General features: G+C 43.5%; 1 protein-coding gene across 8 annotated transcripts in view; it reads right to left on the reverse strand.

Annotated features, from left to right (window-relative positions):
* Nucleotides 1-19,132, reverse strand: part of NCAPG2 (non-SMC condensin II complex subunit G2) — a 69,551-nt gene that overhangs the window by 17,342 nt on the left and 33,077 nt on the right. For all 8 annotated transcript variants that reach the window (XM_027574443.2, XM_027574441.2, XM_027574439.2 and 5 more), the window contains 10 exons: nt 16,369-16,548; nt 14,969-15,121; nt 10,454-10,676; nt 10,120-10,217; nt 6,504-6,677; nt 4,414-4,484; nt 2,693-2,846; nt 2,013-2,186; nt 587-703; nt 358-498 (listed from right to left, as the gene is read on the reverse strand). In XM_027574443.2, the coding sequence (XP_027430244.2) occupies nt 358-498; nt 587-703; nt 2,013-2,186; nt 2,693-2,846; nt 4,414-4,484; nt 6,504-6,677; nt 10,120-10,217; nt 10,454-10,676; nt 14,969-15,121; nt 16,369-16,548 (1,485 nt within the window). The remainder of the gene's footprint in view (nt 1-357; nt 499-586; nt 704-2,012; nt 2,187-2,692; nt 2,847-4,413; nt 4,485-6,503; nt 6,678-10,119; nt 10,218-10,453; nt 10,677-14,968; nt 15,122-16,368; nt 16,549-19,132) is intronic.

A 19,132-nucleotide genomic window follows, 5' to 3' on the forward strand; every position in this document is an offset into this window, starting at 1 on the left:
ATATCTGATTTTACTACTAATTATCTCCTAAAGCAAGTGTTTTATAAAGATGTTTTACAAAGGAATTTTCATAAAGATACATTAGTTCTCATTTTTATTTCCATAAGAAATCTGGAAACCCATTTTACATCATTCCATAAACATTAATGAAAACCTATTACATGCAAGGTGTAAAACTCCATAAATATTATGCGGTTTATGTTTTGGGAAAAGACAAACTCTGGGTGTTGAAATGACGCTATACTGAAGAAGAGCAACACTACTGTCCAAAGTTATAACTTTAAAATAGAAAATAAAATCTGGAAGCACATCACAAACTTGGTGAAGAGAAAGTTTCCATGTTGTAAGACGTCTAACCTGGATGATCTGCTGATAAACAACCCTATGAAGCTTGAGATATTCTTCTTCTTGATCTTGAATAAAAGACAGAACTTTGTTTTCTAACCAAAACCCAGTGTCTTCCAAAATGGACAGGTAAACTTTCCCTTCTGAGCAGAACTGTCCAACAACAGAAAGACAAATCAGTAATGGAACCAGCTTTGCCAAAAGGCTTTGTATTCGGTCACACAGCCAGGGACAGACTCACCTGGTGCTGAAGATGAATACTCAGCCGGCAGTGGAGGCTGAAGGCTCGCAGGGCCATTGCTTCATTAAAGTTATGAGGTTTCCCACCTGGCAACTGCAAAATTGATTCCAGATCGGCCTGCAAAATAAAAAAACCTGTGGCCATGTTCCGACTACTAAGTCACTCCCACACCATACACAGTGAGGACGATCTGAAGAACCTGACACATAGCTACAGCTGGAGGTGATCTAATAACACAACAAAACTAAGAAATGTACATTTTCCCTTCCTCTCCCCGCAAAAGATCCTCCCTATGTTACTCATTTATTTTATATTTTTTTATTTCAAATTTTTATTTAAATTCTAGTTAGTTAACGTATAGCATAATATTGGTTTCATGAGCAGACCCTCCCTTCTAAAGGACAAGATAAAAACTCTTAGCAGTTATTGCTCAAGAAACTGCCAGGATCAAGCACACAAAGCATCTGCCCCTGGGGCAGGCTGTGACCTGCTCCCAGCCAGGGGGCTCTGAGCACAGACCGTCAGAGGAAAAAGAAAGGCAGCTCCTGGGGAGAACAATGTTCTCGCCACCCAGGCAGGGCCAGAGCCTCAGCTTACCCACAGCTCCCTAACCCTATACCTTAAAAGGAGGAATGCCTTAGAGTTGGGAAATGTCGAGGAGCCTGTGTCTGGCTGCCACATGGAGAGGGAGTCGGGACATCATCTGTTCCCCTACTAGCAAAGCCTGAAGGGGAATGCACCCAGCCACCTTTCCCGGAACCCACAGGTAGCCCTACTTTGGACAGCAGCACAGCCAGTGCCCAGCTTAGTCCACAGGCAAAATCCCAGCACTTCCTATGCGTGCCTGGCTGCCAGCCCTGGCCCACGTCCTCCCCTGGACAGCTGTGCACCTCCTTCTCCTCCTTCAGACTCTGCCTCCTCTTCCCCAGCTAATGCTGGTGCTAAGCACTGGAGGGTCGGCCTCTGGCTGACCAAACAAGCAGCAGTCACAGGGGTGGTCTCTGACAGCTGGCCCTGGAGATGGCCAGAGAGCCAGTAAGAAGGAAATCCTGAGGTCACAGGAAACACCCTCCAAAGATCCCTAGAAAAGCTGCCAAGGACTGTGAGGGGAAGCTAGTATTCCCATCTCAGTGCGTGAGGAGTACAGCAAAAGTAGTACAGGAAGAAGTCTTCCTACAGACTGGTGTGTTCTGAGAAAGAGGGCCATCCACGGGCCTGGAAACTAAGCTAGCTCCCCTCTTGCCAGTTAGTCACCTCAGTGTCCTGTCCTTGTGCAAACTGAAGGGTTACATAACTCTCAACTCCTTCCCAGCTGGAAAAATTTTGTACTCTAAGTATGAAAAATTTAGATCTTATTTTGTCACGCATACTAATTACATGGACCCACTCAACTCTCGGGGTGTCCATGTCTGTTCTGTAAAGTTACCTTTGACATTTCAAGTGCTTTCAAAAGGTGGTTAAGTTTCTTCTGGGGAGCAGAGAGCAGGCACTGTCGATTCTTTGGATGGGTCAGCAAATACTCTATGTAAACCAGGGCCAATTCAGGTTTTACTGGGCGTGTGTCAAGGATTTGCACTTTCCGTTTAGATGCTGAGTTACTCTGAAAGAACAGAGCGAAAAACTGACAATTAAAACACACGTTCTTGGGTGCCTGGGTGGCTCAGACAGTTGAGCGTCTGCCTTCGGCTCAGGTCATGATCTCAGAGTCCTGGGATCGAGTCCCGCACTGGGCTCCCTGCTCTGTGGGGAGTCTGCTTCTCCCTCTGCCCCTCACCCCACTTATTCTCTGTCTTTCAAATGAATAAATAAAATCTTTTAAAAAATAAAACACAAGGGGGCGCCTGGGTGGCTCAGAAGCGTCTGCCTTCGGCTCAGGTCATTTTCCCAGGGTCATGGGATGGAGCCCTGCATTGGGCTCCTAGCTCAGCAGGGACCCTGCTTCTCCCTCTGCCTCTCTCCCTGCTCATGCTCTCTCTATCTCTGTGTCTCAAATGAATAAATAAAATCTTAAAAAAAAATAAAGCACATGTTCTCAGGAAAACATATGATTTCTAATACACACACATCCTCATTCAGCAATTTTAAAGAAACATGACAGAAATACACCTTGCTCTGGGGCTGTTCTTCTGGCAGCCAGTCGCAGACGAGTTCCAGAATGTGCCCCACTTGTCCCCAGGAGCAGAGACAGTCCAACAAAGTACAACAGCGCTTGTCTGCTGCTCCTTCCTCCTGGTTTCTTAATGTGGAAATCACACCACAGCTGAAAATGTCGAAGATACAAAATCAGATCTAACATTTCAGTAACAGTTTCCCACTCCTCAAAAAGGTGGGAAAAAATGAGGAAGCTAAAAACTGAAGGTACATAAGGCCCTCTTATCGTAGGAACTCTTGGACATTCTCAACTACAGGAATAAATATAGTTTCCCACAATTACTACACAGGATAAGTTCCAACACAAAACATGGAATCTGAACACAGGTTGAGGAACACTGAAGTCAAGGCAGTCCCATACGAGTATTAAGTTACCAAGGACATGCCAGTTCCATAAAACCCCCCACTTTTCTTTTCTCTGTCATCTCCATCAGACTCTAGAGCAAAGACTACCAGTTTTTTGGGAATAATTTTTGCTTACCATCAAAACATTACATTTTTTCATAAATATGGATAAAAATGAGTCATTTTTACTGAGTTAATAACCAACACTCTAGAACGCCACCATCCAGGAAAAAATACAACATGAGCTACAAAAGCAAGCTACTTAGGTCATTTTAAATTTTCTAGTAGCTACCTTAAAAAAGTAAAGAAAAACAGGTACAATTAATTTCAGTAATATATCTTATCCAACCCACTGTCTCCACAATGTTGTCTTCAGGTGTAACTGACAGAAAACCACTAGCTCTTCACGCTCCTCCTTCCACACCAGGAGCCCATGTGCACTCTGCACCCTCAGCACATCTCAACCCAGGCGGCCACATGCCAGATGCATACAGGCAGCATGACTCCGAAGTCCCTTCATGCTGGGCTTGAAAAACACCCCCCGACTTTAAAGTGGACAGCTTCAGTTCCACACAGGCTCTTCCTATATCCCTTAGCAACTCCAGAGCCCACTGGAAACTGCATCCTGCTGCTTTCCCACCACCACTGTGAACTTAAAGCTGAAGCATGACCCACACATTCTGCTGAATGTCACACTAGTAACTAAGCACAACGAAGTCAGGGTTCCCACTCATGACTGAGGGAGAGAGAGAGGGGGCGGGGGGAGGGAGGGAGGAAGGGAGAGAGAGGCAGAGAGAGAGGGAGAGAGGGAGGAAGAGAGAGAGGCAGAGAGAGGGAGAGAGCGAGGCAGAGAGAGGGGGAGAGGGAGGGAGAGAGAGAGGCAGAGAGAGGGAGAGAGAGAGGCAGAGAGAGGGGGAGAGAGAGAGGGAGGGAGAGAGAGGCAGAGAGAGGGAGAGAGAGAGAGGCAGAGAGAGGGGGAGAGAGGGAGGGAGAGAGAGAGGCAGAGAGGGGGAGAGAGAGAGGCAGAGAGGGGGAGAGAGAGAGGCAGAGAGGGGGAGAGAGAGAGGGAGAGAGGGAGAGAGAGAGAGGGAGAGAGGGGGAGAGAGAGAGGGGGAGAGAGAGAGGGGGCGGGGGCGGGGGAGGGGGGGAGGGGGAGAAAGGGGGAGAGAGGGGGCGGGGAGGGAGGGAGGGGGAGAGGGGGCGGAGGGAGGGAGGGAGGGGGGGAGGGGGAGAGAGCGAGGGGGCAGGGGAGGGAGGGAGGGGGAGGGGGAGAGGGGGTGGGGGGAGGGCGGGAGGGAGGGGGCGGGGGGAGGGAGGGAGGGAGGGGTTACCTGAACGCAGGCACAGCAGAGGCCGGCATAAAGGACATGAGCATAAATAAAGGGATCTTGCAGCGATCATCCTAAAAGCATAAAAAGGGGGGGAAAGGGTATTTAAACGCAATGACATTTTGAAAGGCTGTCCACATAACTTCCTAATGACCTATCTTCAGAGCTGCTCGGTAGGAATTAGAGCACTCCTTTCAGTGTTCAATGGGAAACTTAAACCTACTGGTAAGCCTTATATTGGAGAAGCAGTTTCAAAGTTTTAAGTGACATTTTACCACTCGTGTGATATATTAATTTGTGCAAATATATATTAGGCACCTACTGTGTCCGAACTGCCAACCTAGATCCCGGGAGATATATCAATAAGCAGAATAGACAAAGTCCTTGCTTTTGAGGCACTGACTTCTATTTTAAAAACAATACTGATTAAAGGGGAAAAAAAATTAACTCAGGATACACTTGGTATCCTGAATATAAATGTCAAGAGAATGAATGAGTCAGAAAAAAACTTTTCCATAAAATAATCAGAAAATCTTTGGGAAGACAATATAGGTTAATGGAAAATGTATAGGCTTATTAGCAGCTACCAAGCCAAATCTAAGTCCAACCAGACTCCAGGGTTTTACCAGCTGGATCAGCACAGAGCAAAGAGTCAGTGCCAAGTTCTGTTTCCTCCTCTGCAAAAAGGGCGGGCACTGTTGGGAGGACCAAGACAGGCACACCACAGCAACCCATCCATGGTGGCACTTACTAAGTCACAGCCATACCAGTGTTACTGTGATTACACCGTTAAAACAAAGAGTAGACCAGGCTCAATCAAAAACACTTAATAGAAAACATCCTTGGTTGATTGGGAGAATAAGAGATGGTGGACCCTAACAGAAAAAAATATAACAATATCCCCCAAAATACGCTTGAAACAGAACCAGGGACAACATCGAAATTTGATCTGCACTTACTCTGCATTCAGTTGGAGTGGACCCACCCCTTCCCCCAACTCCCAATACAAAAAATGTTTTCTTAATGTTACAAAAGTAGACCGCTAATTACCACTAATTCCACTCTGTCTGGATTGTTGACTATTTATTCATTTATAAAGAAGACCACAATGTTCTCGGAGCAACCAAGTACAGAGAAGTTCTCTTGCCAGAATCATTTGAAATTAAGTGAATTAATTAACTGCCCTCCTTGGGTCCCTAGATACCTGCAGGCCACACTGCTCATCTATCATCTCATCTAGTATTCTATGGGCTTCTCTGTTATCGTCTGAGAATTTTGAGATAATGCTGGTTTCCCAGCCCAGTGTAATTATTTGAGCTTTTAAATGTACCAATAACTTTAGCAATTTAGATTATTTACCTTCCTGAACAGGTCACAGTTGCACTTCAGGGACACAATGAAGCTCAAGAGACTTGACAGTCACAGAAATGTGGCTCAGAACAGCTAAGGGGTCAAGGTCACATAAGCAGTTTTGGAAGAGCCCAAAAGTAACATTCATCAAGAGAAGGATGGTTCATAAAACCTATGATCGTTCTATATTTAAACCATGCTTTATAATCGGGAGTACATTTTCATCTCTAGCTCAGTCTTCTATTTGTTTTGGAAATATGAACTCCCTCAGAAGTAAAAAGTCAAGAAACAGGTTTCCTTCATCCAGAGAGAAGTTACATGCATGGTTCTATTTGCAGACACAACTCAAACACTTCAGAAACCCACTTGCTTACAGTATGCCATCAAATGCCTAAAAGTGCCCACGAAACTTAGCCGCTATGGCATCATGTTTGCCAACTCTTCTTTCTCAATTCCCAGCTAATCAAACTAAATTCTCAAATGGTGTCACAGACCATTGAAGACAGAAAAACTGAGCACCCACCCCCAAATTTCCCTGAGTGCTGGGGATATGAAGTGGCAAGATATATGGCCTCCACCCTTGAGAAAGGCAAGAGGCCACTTCCCCTGCCAGGTGAGCACTGGCTCAGCATCCCCCCTAACACATTACCAACCAGGTCCTGCCAGTAAGCGTGTTGGGCATTTCAGCTAATTCTGCACAAATGCAATCTTAATACACTCACCCACAGTGTGAGCAGTCTTACCTTGAAGACTTTCAGGTACTCAGGGAGCACAGAGGCAAACTTGTTAATGGTGTAAACTCTGGCTTCCTTATTATTTTCCATACTTCTGTGAATACTTTTCCAGAGAATCACAACGATTTCTAACAAACCGGCCATGGATCCAACATCGCTTACAGACAATGTTTTGTCCAGAACCTAAGATACAAATAATTTGATTGTGAAATAATCAAATCATAACAACTATTATGACAACAACTCTATCTTTAAAAGTACATTCCAGAGATGCCTGGGTGGCTCAGTCGGTTAAGCGTCTGCTTTCAGCTCAGGTCATGATCCCATGGTCTCGGGACTGAGTCCCGCATTGGGCTCCCTGCTCGGCGGAGAGCCTGCTTCTCCCTCTCCCTCTGCTGCTCCCCCCGACTGTGCGCTCTCTCTCTCTCTCTGGTAAATAAATAAATAAAATATTTAAAAAAAAAAAAGTACATTCCAGACCTGAAGAAGAAACATAAAGGGTATCAAGTCTATTTTCATTTCATGAAAATGATTTTATCTTCTATTTGAAAATCTCTAGTAGAGGGACGCCTGGGTGGCTCAGTCAGTTAGGCAGCTGCCTTTAGCCCGGGTCATGAGCCCAGGGTCCTGGGATCAAGTCCCACATTGGGCTCCTTGCTCAGCAGGGAGCCTGCTTCTCCCTCTCTCTCCCTTTGCTTATGCTCTGTCAAATAAATAAAATCTTAAAAAAAAAAATCTCTAGTAGAGGTAAATGCCTTTAAAAGCCCACTCAAGAAATAAATGCTAAATGAACCCTGTATCCTTTCAGTCAATACTTTATATGAATTAAAAATCCTCTAAAAATCAAAATGTATAAACTATTGTCTTTAGGGACATAAGCAAGTAAAGAGCATACTTCCACTGTATCTTCTGAATTACTGCAAGATGTCACTTCTTGCCGTACACTTTGATGTGAACAGACTGGGGGAGGAAGGAAGGATTTACCTAATGTGATTGCTACTGAGACTCAGCTACAAACTCGGCCCGTCAGATCACCCCAGGCTCTCCACTATGCAGGCCTGGTGAGGGCTGATGATGACCAACTCCCACTCAATTACTGGCTTCCTCAGTTTGTTCTAAAATAACACACCATTCACACCTTCTGAGCTTACACTGGCCGCGAGCAATAATCACTGCTATGTTCTTCTGCATGCTCCATTTAAGCCACAGATGCACCTTGGCAAGGCTTCTTCTGCACAGAACACAGGCCCCAGAACACAACCAGCTCACACACACACTGATGGGGTCTGCTAGCCAGCCCTACAATGGGACTGTACGAAAGACATCTGATAACCTGCGAACAACCACTACAGACAATTTCCTGTAAAGGGACTACCTTGGGATGCAAAAGAAGATTCATTTCAGGAGTTGGTACTGTTATGCTATCTACTCAAACGCAATGGAAAAAGACAGTTTAAAAGAAAACAAACTTGGGGCACCTGGCTGGCTCAGTCGGTAGAGCATGTGACTCTTGATCTCTGGGTCGTGAGTCCAAACCCCACGTCAGGTGCAGAGTTTACTTAAATAGAATGAGAATAGCCACATGACAAAGGGTATTTCTTGTTTCGCATAAACTATAACCGACCTACGCACTTCTAAAAGCTTGTGTTTTCTAATGGTACAGAAACTGACCCAAAGTGTTATAAAAATACCTAGGTTTTTAATAATAGGGGTGCAGGGTTTCTTCAAATTTTACAAAATGTAATAGTCTCTCAACTAGTGTATCACAAACTATGCCTCTGCTCTTCTGCAAACCATTTCTACCAGTCTGAGTTTGCAGTGGTGGCCCAGGGAGATGCTGTGCTCTCTCCCTGGGCACCACTGCCTCCATCTCCCATGCTGTGACCCCACGCGCCAGAACCGTGAACTGAGACTGTCATGCCACCTGAGGCTTCTGAAGATGTAGGGCAATGCAGTCAGCTTCCTGAAAAACTCTGCCCATACAATCTGTATACTGAGGGAAAAACCCTGGAGAGAGGAACTTAAATTCCACCAAAATAAAAGCAGAACCAACTCCAAATGCCCTGGGCTGAAGGCTTTCCAAACCGAGGCCGAAGAGGTCTGTGAGTGGCTAGAACGACTAGTCAGGGCCCACTGTCAGGATAAAACCCAGTCCCACTCTTTCTGTGCATCTTCCTCCTTGAGCCCACACCTGCCTCCCTGACTGGGATAGAGACGAGGACTTGTTTAAACAGAGTCTAGGCTGATGGGAGTGGTGGCCCTCCAGCTGCAAGCCCACGGGCACAGGTGTCCCTGGGGTGCGTGCAGAAGTCGTCAGGCCAGCGTGAGACCCGTGAGCAAACGTGGCACCCTCTCCTACAAAAAGGCCTGTGTCAGAGGTGGTGGGACGCAGGCGGGGACTGAGGCAGGGTCAAACTGTATGCAAGGACCTGGCCTTGGGGCCTCCATGCAGGACCAGGTCTCAGCAAAAGGACAGACTGTCTCTTGCGACTTCTTTTAAAGGCCAGTTTCCTAATCTATTTGGGTACTACAAAACTACTCCCAAATTTTACTTCAGATGTACATAAGCATGAAAGTTTGTTTATAAGCTTAGGATACTGCTTATAAGTAATGTGTCTATCTTAAATTTCTTTTAAGTGGTCACTCTGGATTCTGAAGAAATAGCAGCTAACCAGTCCCTTTGATTAACTTTTTATTTTTTTAATTTTTATTAGTTTTTTTGAAGATTTATCTATTTGAGAGAGTGTGTATGTGCGCGCACATACGTGCAGGCAGGGGAAGGGGCAAGTGGGAGAGGAGAGAGAATCTCAAACAGACCTCCGAGCTGAGAGCAGAGCCGGACTCGAGCTCGATCCCACGACCCTGAGGTCATGACCTGAGCTAAAATCATGAGTCAGATGCTCAACCAACTGAGCTACCCAGGCACCCCAATTAATTACTTTTTAAAAGATAATTCTCGGGGCACCTGGGTGGCTCAGTTGGTTAAGCGTCTGCCTTCAGCTCAGGTCATGATCCTGAGGTCCTGGGATCGAGCCCCACATCGGGCTCCCTGCTCAGCAGGGAGTCTGCTTCTCCCTCTGCTGCTCCCCCTGCTTGTGCTCTCTCTCTCTCTCTCTCTCTCAAATCAATCAATCAATCTAAATAAAGCTCATTCCTAGAAATTCAACCCCTAGATGTTTCTAGTAGAATCTCACAGCAGTGGCTATGAGTAAATCCTTAAGAACATTAACACCCATTAATTATAAAATATGGTAACATCCAGAATCCAATCCAGGTGTGTGCTATACCCAGGTCGAATTAAAATATAGAGAAGCTTAAGGCCAAGAAAATTTGGGACAGGTGTTACCAGTGATAAATTTTCCTCTGTATTAAATCCTACCCAAACTCCACAATGAACTATAAAGGATATAGAGCAATTCTTTCAAAAACATTACTTATGATCCTCTACAATAATTTGCTGAATTATCAATACTGAAGGAATAATGGGAAATCAAAATATTGCTAACAGTCCATGGAAATGCCAGTGTTCTGCCTTTCTCCAAGCAAAGGGCACAGGGCCCTTGTCTTCCTTGAGGTAACACGGCCGCAGGTGCAGCTGGGCCAGGGCAAGCCCGACCACACTCACGTTCTCCTTCTCCCTTTCCTCGTGGCTCTCATGGCACTCGCGCACAGCCCTCCGGATGCAGGCATTCAAGCAATGGCGAATCACATGAATCAGCTTTGCTGAAATGTTTAAAATAATCGATAATTAATGTACATGTTTCTTCAACAAAATTATCTTTCTGACAGTAAGATTATAATCCCAAACAATTAAAAATATTATTTTAAAGGAAATCATTAAGAAATGCACTAAAGCGTGAAGTTTACTGAAATGACCAACACTGAGGATACGGGACGTTCATTACGCTTTAGCTTTAGGAAGACAACATAACGAGCACGGAGATGTAGGTGTCCCACACCTATATTAGTGCAGGCGGTATGCTCGTGGGCATGCTGATAGAACTTCCTGGCGGCTGCATGGTTCATCTGGACCAGCGTGACACAGCGCTCACACCACACCTCCTCAGGCTGGTTCACGGGCAGGAAAGAGTTGAAGATAAGGTTCACCAGTCGCCGAGCCACAGGCCGGGAATCTGATTCCAGACGAACCAAAATATGCTCCATGGGGCATATTTTCCAAAACTGTGTAAAACATACACAGAAAGGAATAGTCAACTGTCCCTGTAATCTTGAAAACGCTTTCTAAGCAAAAGTTCCTTAGCAAAATCAAAAAGGAACTAATCTTTATATTCAAGAAAATTCATTTCAAATGACTATACCAGAAACTGTGACTCTTCTGTAGAGAAATTAGAAAACAAATCCATATTTTAAAAAGCACTGACATTTTTACAAGGTACCGAAGTATAACACTGTTGGGAGGGTTAATTACAACTAATTAGTATCATGCTTGGTGTAAACTCTCAAATGATAACTATGATTATGAGTCTCATAATTTAAAAATTTCCTAAAACAACTTCGGCCCATTAATGTGAAAAGTGAATAGAAAAATTTACAACACTTTGACACAGAGAGCTAAAGTGGACACCCCATTCCCTACGTCGGAGACATCACTCCTGAACCCCAGAGATACCTGGCCCACCACCCACGGCAGGCAGCACCCTCTGGCCCATCACTGCCTCTCCTCTCCAGGGCCAGCTTGCCTAGATGACCACACCGGCCTCCGCCAGCCACCGTACAGCTGCTGCACGACCACAAGTGTCCTACAGCCCCTCTGCTCCAAAGCCTCGAAGTTGTCTACTGCCTAAAAAAGACAGACAAACTTCCAAGCAAGACATTCCAGACAAGAGAAAAACAGCAGGAGGAAGAAAATAGATTCTAATGGTGGAGCGTTCAAACCCTATCCTAGTCACTTCTCGGCTGGCAATCCTGTACAAATACCTACAGCTGGCAGTTTCCTCCTCTGTATAATGGGGATAATACCACCAATATGCATTCTCCTCAAGGACCTAGCTCTAACAATCTGCCCCCTTTCCAGTATTTTCAACTGGATCCTTCTCATCAGCATTTAAGTATTTTCAAGTCATTCCACCTCTTAAAACAAAAGCCTCCCACAAAACTCTGCTTGAATTTCCTGTCTCCTTGCAGCTCACCTTCCCTCTGCCCTGGGACCTGCCTCTGCCCCCACCTCCTCTTCCTCACCCCACAGTAGTGCGGCTTCTACCCTCACTGAAATTGTTCTTGCCAAGGTCATGACGACCTTCTGTTGAAAATCCAGATGAACATATTCACACCTCCCCTTCCAGGAAATCTCCGATACTACTGATTACTTCCCCCCAGAAACCTCCTGGGACACTTCCACTTAAGACACCTCTTGGTATTTCTGAAAAAGTTATTAGAGTAAATAAAGACAATAACTAAGCCCAAGTCCCACACCCGACACTGCTACTCACAGTGGTACTGGGGAGGCAACGGCACGAGTGCTGCCAGCAGTAAGTCACGCAGAGAGGATGGTATGGTGGCCCAACTCTCAGCCCTTGCCCCACCAGAGGCAGGTGGCTTCACAGAAGAGAGCCCACTGCCAACTAACTAGCAAAATGACTGAGTGAGGCTGGCAATAAGTGACTGGAGACTTACTCAAGGGTGAGAGGCAGTACTTTCAAGGTTCAGGAGAAGAAGGTACTAATGAGTCTGAGGATCCACTGGTGGCTATAACCACTTCCCTCTTCCCTCACCTCCCCTGCTCCCTTCCTGCCTGTGTGTCAGTCCAGAGGGGCTACTGGTTGTGAATGTGAGTGTACTGAGGTGTGATCCTGAACAGCAGGTTGTGGCTAACAGCAACACCAGCAAAAAACACTTACCAAAACACTCAAGCACACCTAGCTACATGGTGCAATTTCACAACCACCACAAAAGCAGATTCAACCCAAGACCAAAATGGCCAATGAGTGGATTCACCATTCACCTGCTCTACTATATGCTGCCTGCAATCTCACAGAAAGGTGGATGACAATGGTGTGCAGGCCATACACTGATGTAGAATGGAAGCAACAGGTCAAGGAACAGAGCTGACAACTCCAGATTGCTGAGTTCCTCTGGGCAACAGGACCCTCAGCAGGAGCATCACACCTCCTCCACATGAGAACTCATGGGTCAATTCTGCCATTAGTAAATGTCAACCTCAGAACAGCGCAGCAACAGAACAATCCCAAGAGGGAAAAATCCAAGAGGAAAGAGAAAGCCCTCCACTTGAGGACTCAGGTAAGCAAGGGCTCTTCAAGACTCGAGACTTCAGAGCTCCAACCTGGCTGCAAGAAATAACAACCAAGGAACATCCCAGATCTCAGCACAATAGCCCAGCCACAGAGCCAGTACCTGAGAAGTTCTCCACGATCTGCCCCCAGTCACACTAAAAAGTTGACTCCTGGGCCTTCATGGAGACTACACCATCTTGAATGGGAACTAGCCATTGGCACTCTTACCAAATGCCAGGTTCCGGGGTGATTCTTAAAACTAACACTTCCTGCACATCTGCCCTTCCAGAAACTCCCCATATGAGCTTGTTTTTCTTTGATTCACTTTTCTCAAATAATGCAGAACAATTCTAATTAGCTCAGGATTCTGATTTGTTTTGTTTCAATTACCTGAAGTTTTATTTTACCCAAACATATCACCAGCAGGTTGGTATCTGCCGCAGACAAGACCACAAGCAAATCGTAACTGGTCTTTCACTTCAAATGTTCAGTGTGTCCATTACGAACACAAGCATGATCAGGGCCTGACGGCGGAGCAGGAGACCCCCACCATTCTGAATGGTGGACAATCAGCACTCCCACTTCCTGGTAGCTGCCTCTCCATCTTGCCAGAGATCTCACAGCTAAATCACTCTCTGCCTGGCTTTTGAAGAGCTAAGATTTAAGATGAAACAAGCACCCTAGTAAAACATTATGCTTTCTTTCTGGCTACTCTCCTAAAATCCAAACTTCCAGGTCAAAGAACTCTTGTCCTCATCTTGCCTGGCCCCCCCTCCAATTCTCTCGGGTCGACTCATTAATAAAGAGGAAACACTGCTCTCTACATTTCCTCACCAGACATCACCGCAATAGTCCTCTGCAAACAAAACACTTCAAACACAACACTAGACCAAAATTTCCGTCTCAGATTCAGAACTACTCAGTTTTATTAAGCTGTTAATAACAAATGGGATAAAAATTGCAGCCAGCTTTTTTGTTAAAATGGACATACTGATTCTAAAATACATATGGAAATGCAAAAGACCTAAAGCAGCCAAAAAGCTCTGAAAGAACAACAAAGCTGGAGGATGCACGCTCCAAGACTTCATGGGAACCTGTAGCAGTGCAGGCAACACAGCCCGGGGCCTAAGGACGTGCAAACAGATGAAAGGGCCAGAGCAGAGTCCAGAAAGACCACACTCGGTCCAGTGACTTCCAACAAAACGACCAAGGAAGGGCGCTTGCGTGTGACGTGGGGGACATGTGCTATGGAGGTCATGAAAAACAGTCTTTGGTTTTTAGTTTTTAACAACAAAAACTCACAGTTCAAAATTCATAAAAACCATAAAACAATATGTATCCTGGCCTCCCCAGTGCCCCATCCCTAGACATCCAATCCCCCTCACCTCAGGCAACTGTTACTAGTTTCTCATTTTCTTCTAGGAATATTTTACACTATTTGAGCAAATACATACATATGTTCCCCATTTTATACAGCTGGCGGCACACTACACACACCTACACCTGCTTTTACTCATGTCTCAGTGGGATTTCCACGTGAGCTCATTCCTTTTCACGGCCACACAGCATTCCTTCATTGCATGAACACACCACAGGTCTGCGTGGTTAACCCGAGACTAATGGACATGTCAGGTTGCTCCCAAATTCTGTGCTGGGACAAATGAGCATTTTAAAGTAAATTTCAGAAAAGTATTGCACGGAGGAAGAAAAGACACAGTGTTATCAAATGACGTTAAAAACCTTCTAACTAACATTTTTAGCCAAGAGTGAGCAGGACTCAAGCTAAAGGAGTATACCCTCACTTCGAAAGTTTACACCAGGTTAAAATGTACATCATAACACAATTATCTCCTTGCTTCCTTCTGTAAAATGTGAAGGGAGTTCTCCCAGTAATATTTAAGTAGTTACTGAGTGCCAAGTATTATAATATTTGAACAAAAGCTTTCATGCACATGATAGAAATATAGTTTAAGGTGGGGGCTGCTTCCATTAATGTCTTTCACCAAAAAGAAAACACACATTGATGATACTTCTAGAAACTTCAATGAAAATCACAAAACAAATAAAATTTTATGACACAATAAATTGGCAGAATACACCAGACATCGGCTAGTTTAAATGTGATTACTAAAACTCTTGGAATTAAAATTACTCTTTTTGTTGATGAAAACGAATGTACTTCTTTATTTCACATCTTCAATGATAAAATCCTGCCTGTCCTACCTTAGCAGCCCGCACGGCTTTGACTTTCAGCAGCATATCAACAAAAGCCACTCTCACTTTCTCTGAATTGTCGTGGAGACTGTATTTCAGTGCTGGCAGAAGCTGTTCTAATAATGGGTGGCTTAATTTGTTATCCAAAATTATCGGCAGACACTACCAAAAGAGAGAAATAAAAACAACTCAAATTTAGAACATAAACAATAAAAACTTCAGTTAAGAAAATATTCAGTTCCATCCTTATTAGTGAACTACTAGTGAAATAAATAAATATATCTACAGAAAGTAACACTTTCCTAAAACAGTTTCATATAAAAAGCATACTTTCAATGAATTAGTATAGTTTCAACACTGATAATCAGTTCATCCATTGTTCTATCCAAACAAAATTAAAGCAGTTATAAAATAATCCTGCAATGCTTTCTCTTAGCCAAATTTTAAAGGATTTTTAGAGTTGAAAGAAACAGAGTACTGGTGGAGAGGGCTCCAAAGCCAATTTGTGTCGGATCCAACAATCCTTTCACATTTTTTTAGTAGCCCATGAATTCTCCTATTTCTTGATTCAATCCTGCATGAAAACCAGAGGGCACAGAGCCCCCCCTATCGGGGGGACACAGCCACGTGCACCTCAGATGGGTGGCAGAGTGACCTGCCCAAGCTCAGACCAGTCACCAATTTGAAGATCTGATACACTCCACTTTGCTTTACAGTTATTAGGAAAAAGGAGTTTTTAAACAGAACTTTTTTATTTGAATTATAGTGAACATACAATGTTACATTTGTCCAGGTGTACAACATAGTGGTTCGACAATTCTATACATTAAGCTATGTTTACGATGGTTAAGTGTAGTTACCATCTGTCACCATACAATATTATTACAATATTACTATTAACTATAACAAGACCTTCTGTTTTAACCATCATACTGAAATATTTACAGATGAACTGATATAGTGTCCTGGGTTTGTTTCAAAGTAATCAATAGTGGGAGATGATGAATTGGCTAAAGATGAAACAAGACCAGATGTGTTCCTGATAACTGCTGAAATTGGATGACGGAAGAAAGGATAGTTTTGTAGGTTCTTGTTAAAAGTGCACAGTATACCAAAAAAGTCAATTTTAATGTATAATTACAAAAAAAATTTAAGTACTACACACAACTCCTATTTTAAAAACACTGTGCACCACCCACCCAGGCCATCCACTAAAAACTGGTATTATTTCAAGTAGGCCTTTTTCGTAGAAGACTTTCAATTTGGTTTTTAAAAATGTTACTTTGGATGTACAACAAAAATGTCCATACTAGTCTATCCATAGAGTAGAATTACGGGTAATTTAAAAATTGTTCTCTCTCTGTATTTTCTAATTATTCTATGATAAATAAATATTGCTTAAATCCTACCTTAAAGACAGAACAACGCACGTCAGCTGAGCTTGTGTCAAATGCCAGTTCCCCAGTTACTTTCTTGAGGAGATCAATAAGAATGGTTGGAGGCATCATTTCCCAGTATTTGGAAGTTATTTTACAGACACCAAGGATCCCTGTAGAACGGACCATTGGATAAGGATCTTCTAAAAGGCTCTATGAGATGGAGAGGAAAAAAGACTTAAAAATCTTAAATAGGCTCCCTTTATATCAGTATTCGCTTTACACATTAGCACTCTGCATTCACAATGTAGCAGACATTTCCAGTTACAGAACTGCTGGTCCTATACAGACTCACACATCTATTATCATTTCTATAGCTGAGCATTTAAAGAGGACAAGCCAGACATGTGGTGCCATATCTGCCAATCCCATCTACGGGACTTCGCTGACAGCAGGGTCTCAAATACCATCCCCACATTCAGTGAGGTATGCAGACTTCAGACGATCCTACAGACACAGCCATGTAAACTACTTTCTTGAATTTCCAAAATGCTGTAATGCACTAAGCCCAGAATAAAGTTATTCTACCTAATGAATTAATCCAAGAAATGGTGATCAGTGGTTGCTAACAATACAAAAAGAGGGGGCACCTGGGTGGCTCAGTCGTTAAGTGTCTGCCTTCGGGTCAGGTCATGATCCCAGGGTCCTGGGATCGAGTCCCGCATTAGGCTCTCTGCTCAGCGGGGAGCCTGCTTCTCCCTCTGCCTCTCTCTCTCTCTCTCTCTCTGACTCTCATGAATAAATAAAAAACATTTAAAAAAATTTAAAAAAAGTTTAAGTGTTTAAAAAAAAAACAACTACCCAATATTTGACAGCATTAAGGAATTACTTTTCATCTTTCTTTAGTTGTTAACGATGATATGATTATGCTTCTAAAAAAAGTCACTATGTTTTAGCAATTCCTACTTAAGTATTTAGAGTTAAAATGATGATACCTCAGATCTGCTTCAAAACAAGGGAAGAAGAAATAGATTAGGCTTGGGTCACTAAATACTGAAACTGCATTATGGGTACATAGAGGTTCATTATACTAGGCTTTCTATTATTATGTCCAAATTTTTCTATTATAGAAGTTTAGAAGCACAAATAATTCTTACTCTGTAATTACGGGGAAAAAAAGCCTTCAAGTTAGGATGAATAAGCACCCCCAAATCTGACCAAAATGAGATGGTAGTAGAGATAGCAACATTGGAAATGAGGGATTTTTTTAAGATTTTATTTATTTATTTGAGAGAGAGAGAGAGAGAGAGAGCACAGAGGGAGAGGGAGAAGCAGACTCCCTGCTGAACAGAGAGCCTGACATGGGGCTTGATCCCAGGACCCCGAGACCATGACCTGAGTCAAAGGCAGACACTTAACCAACTGAGCCAGCCAGGTGCCCCTAAAATGAGGGATTTCTACAAGAAGGAAAAAACAGATTTCATGAAAAGACGAGCAGAAAAGGTTGTGACCCAGTCACTCCTAGGTCCTTCCAGAGCTGATTTGCCCAAACCTGGGATCATGAACACAGATGGTACCAGGGCTACTGAGAGCTTCACGCATTTGCTCCCACGGTAAAACACGTGCCAGGGAAGAGCTCTCAAAAATGGCCTTAGTCGGGAACAGAGGAGCTTAGAAAAGCCAGCAATAACTCCTACATCTCCACAGAGGGAAAAAGAAAAGAGAGAAAGCCACCAGAAGGGGAGGCCCCTCCCCATCTGGTCACCTTGGGGTCACTGGCCTGCCTGTCCCTCAGCCACAGAACCCAAGGGAAACTCGATCTGCTGACAAGCCCTGTCCACTTGTGCAAAAACCACACAACCCACTTACCAGTCCTAATACGGTCTATTCCTTAGAATCTAACAAAGACTTGGCATTTCTTTTAGGTGTTTTCTCTAATAAGAATTTGCCATTCCTATGTGTAATTTATTTTTCACTGTAAAACAATTATTTCATAGGTCCTGCCTCTTAAACTTATTAACATGTACGTATTACATATCTGCTAAAATTATATGAAACCTCGTAGCATGGAAACATTTTTATTCATACAATATCTCTACCAACTATGATGTTCTCACAGTAAGATTTCTTCAATTTACAATATAAGGGATTTTCAATGGACTAGAAAGGGATATAGTTACATCATTCATTAGCCAATATTCTAATATCCAAAGTACCAAGCATATGACAGCATCTACATCTGTAAGAGACCAACAGCTCCCTACACACCTTTCATCTAGTAAATTAGAACTAAACTCGCCTCTAGAAATTCATTTCAGTTTCTAGTACAAGAGACAGAAGATTCACCAATACGTTCCTAATATTATATTACATAATCACATCACTTTACATATTTTTGATGTTCCTATGGACAATAATAACCACTGTCATTTTATTTACATAATATTTTCTAAAATTTTAATTGCAGTGTAGTTAACACAGTGTTGTATTTATTTCAGGTGTACAATAGAGTGATTCAACAATTCTACATATTACTCAGTGCTCATAAAGATAAGCGCACTCTTAATCCCCTTCACCTATAACCACTGTCATCTTAATGCTAGGGACTGAGCGAAATGTTTTATATATAATTTTTCATTGCGACCTTACCACAATCTGATAGGTTTTAAAAAAACAGGACTAAAGAGGTTAAGTAATCTGATCAAGACCAGACTTATTAAGTGGGAAGTGGGACACAAAACAAAATGTGTGACTCCATGCTCTCAGTCACTATGTGTGCTGCTGCCCAGCACAAGGG

This window comes from Zalophus californianus, chromosome 12, assembly GCF_009762305.2.
Source record: "Zalophus californianus isolate mZalCal1 chromosome 12, mZalCal1.pri.v2, whole genome shotgun sequence".
NCBI classification, from domain to species: Eukaryota; Metazoa; Chordata; class Mammalia; order Carnivora; family Otariidae; genus Zalophus; species Zalophus californianus.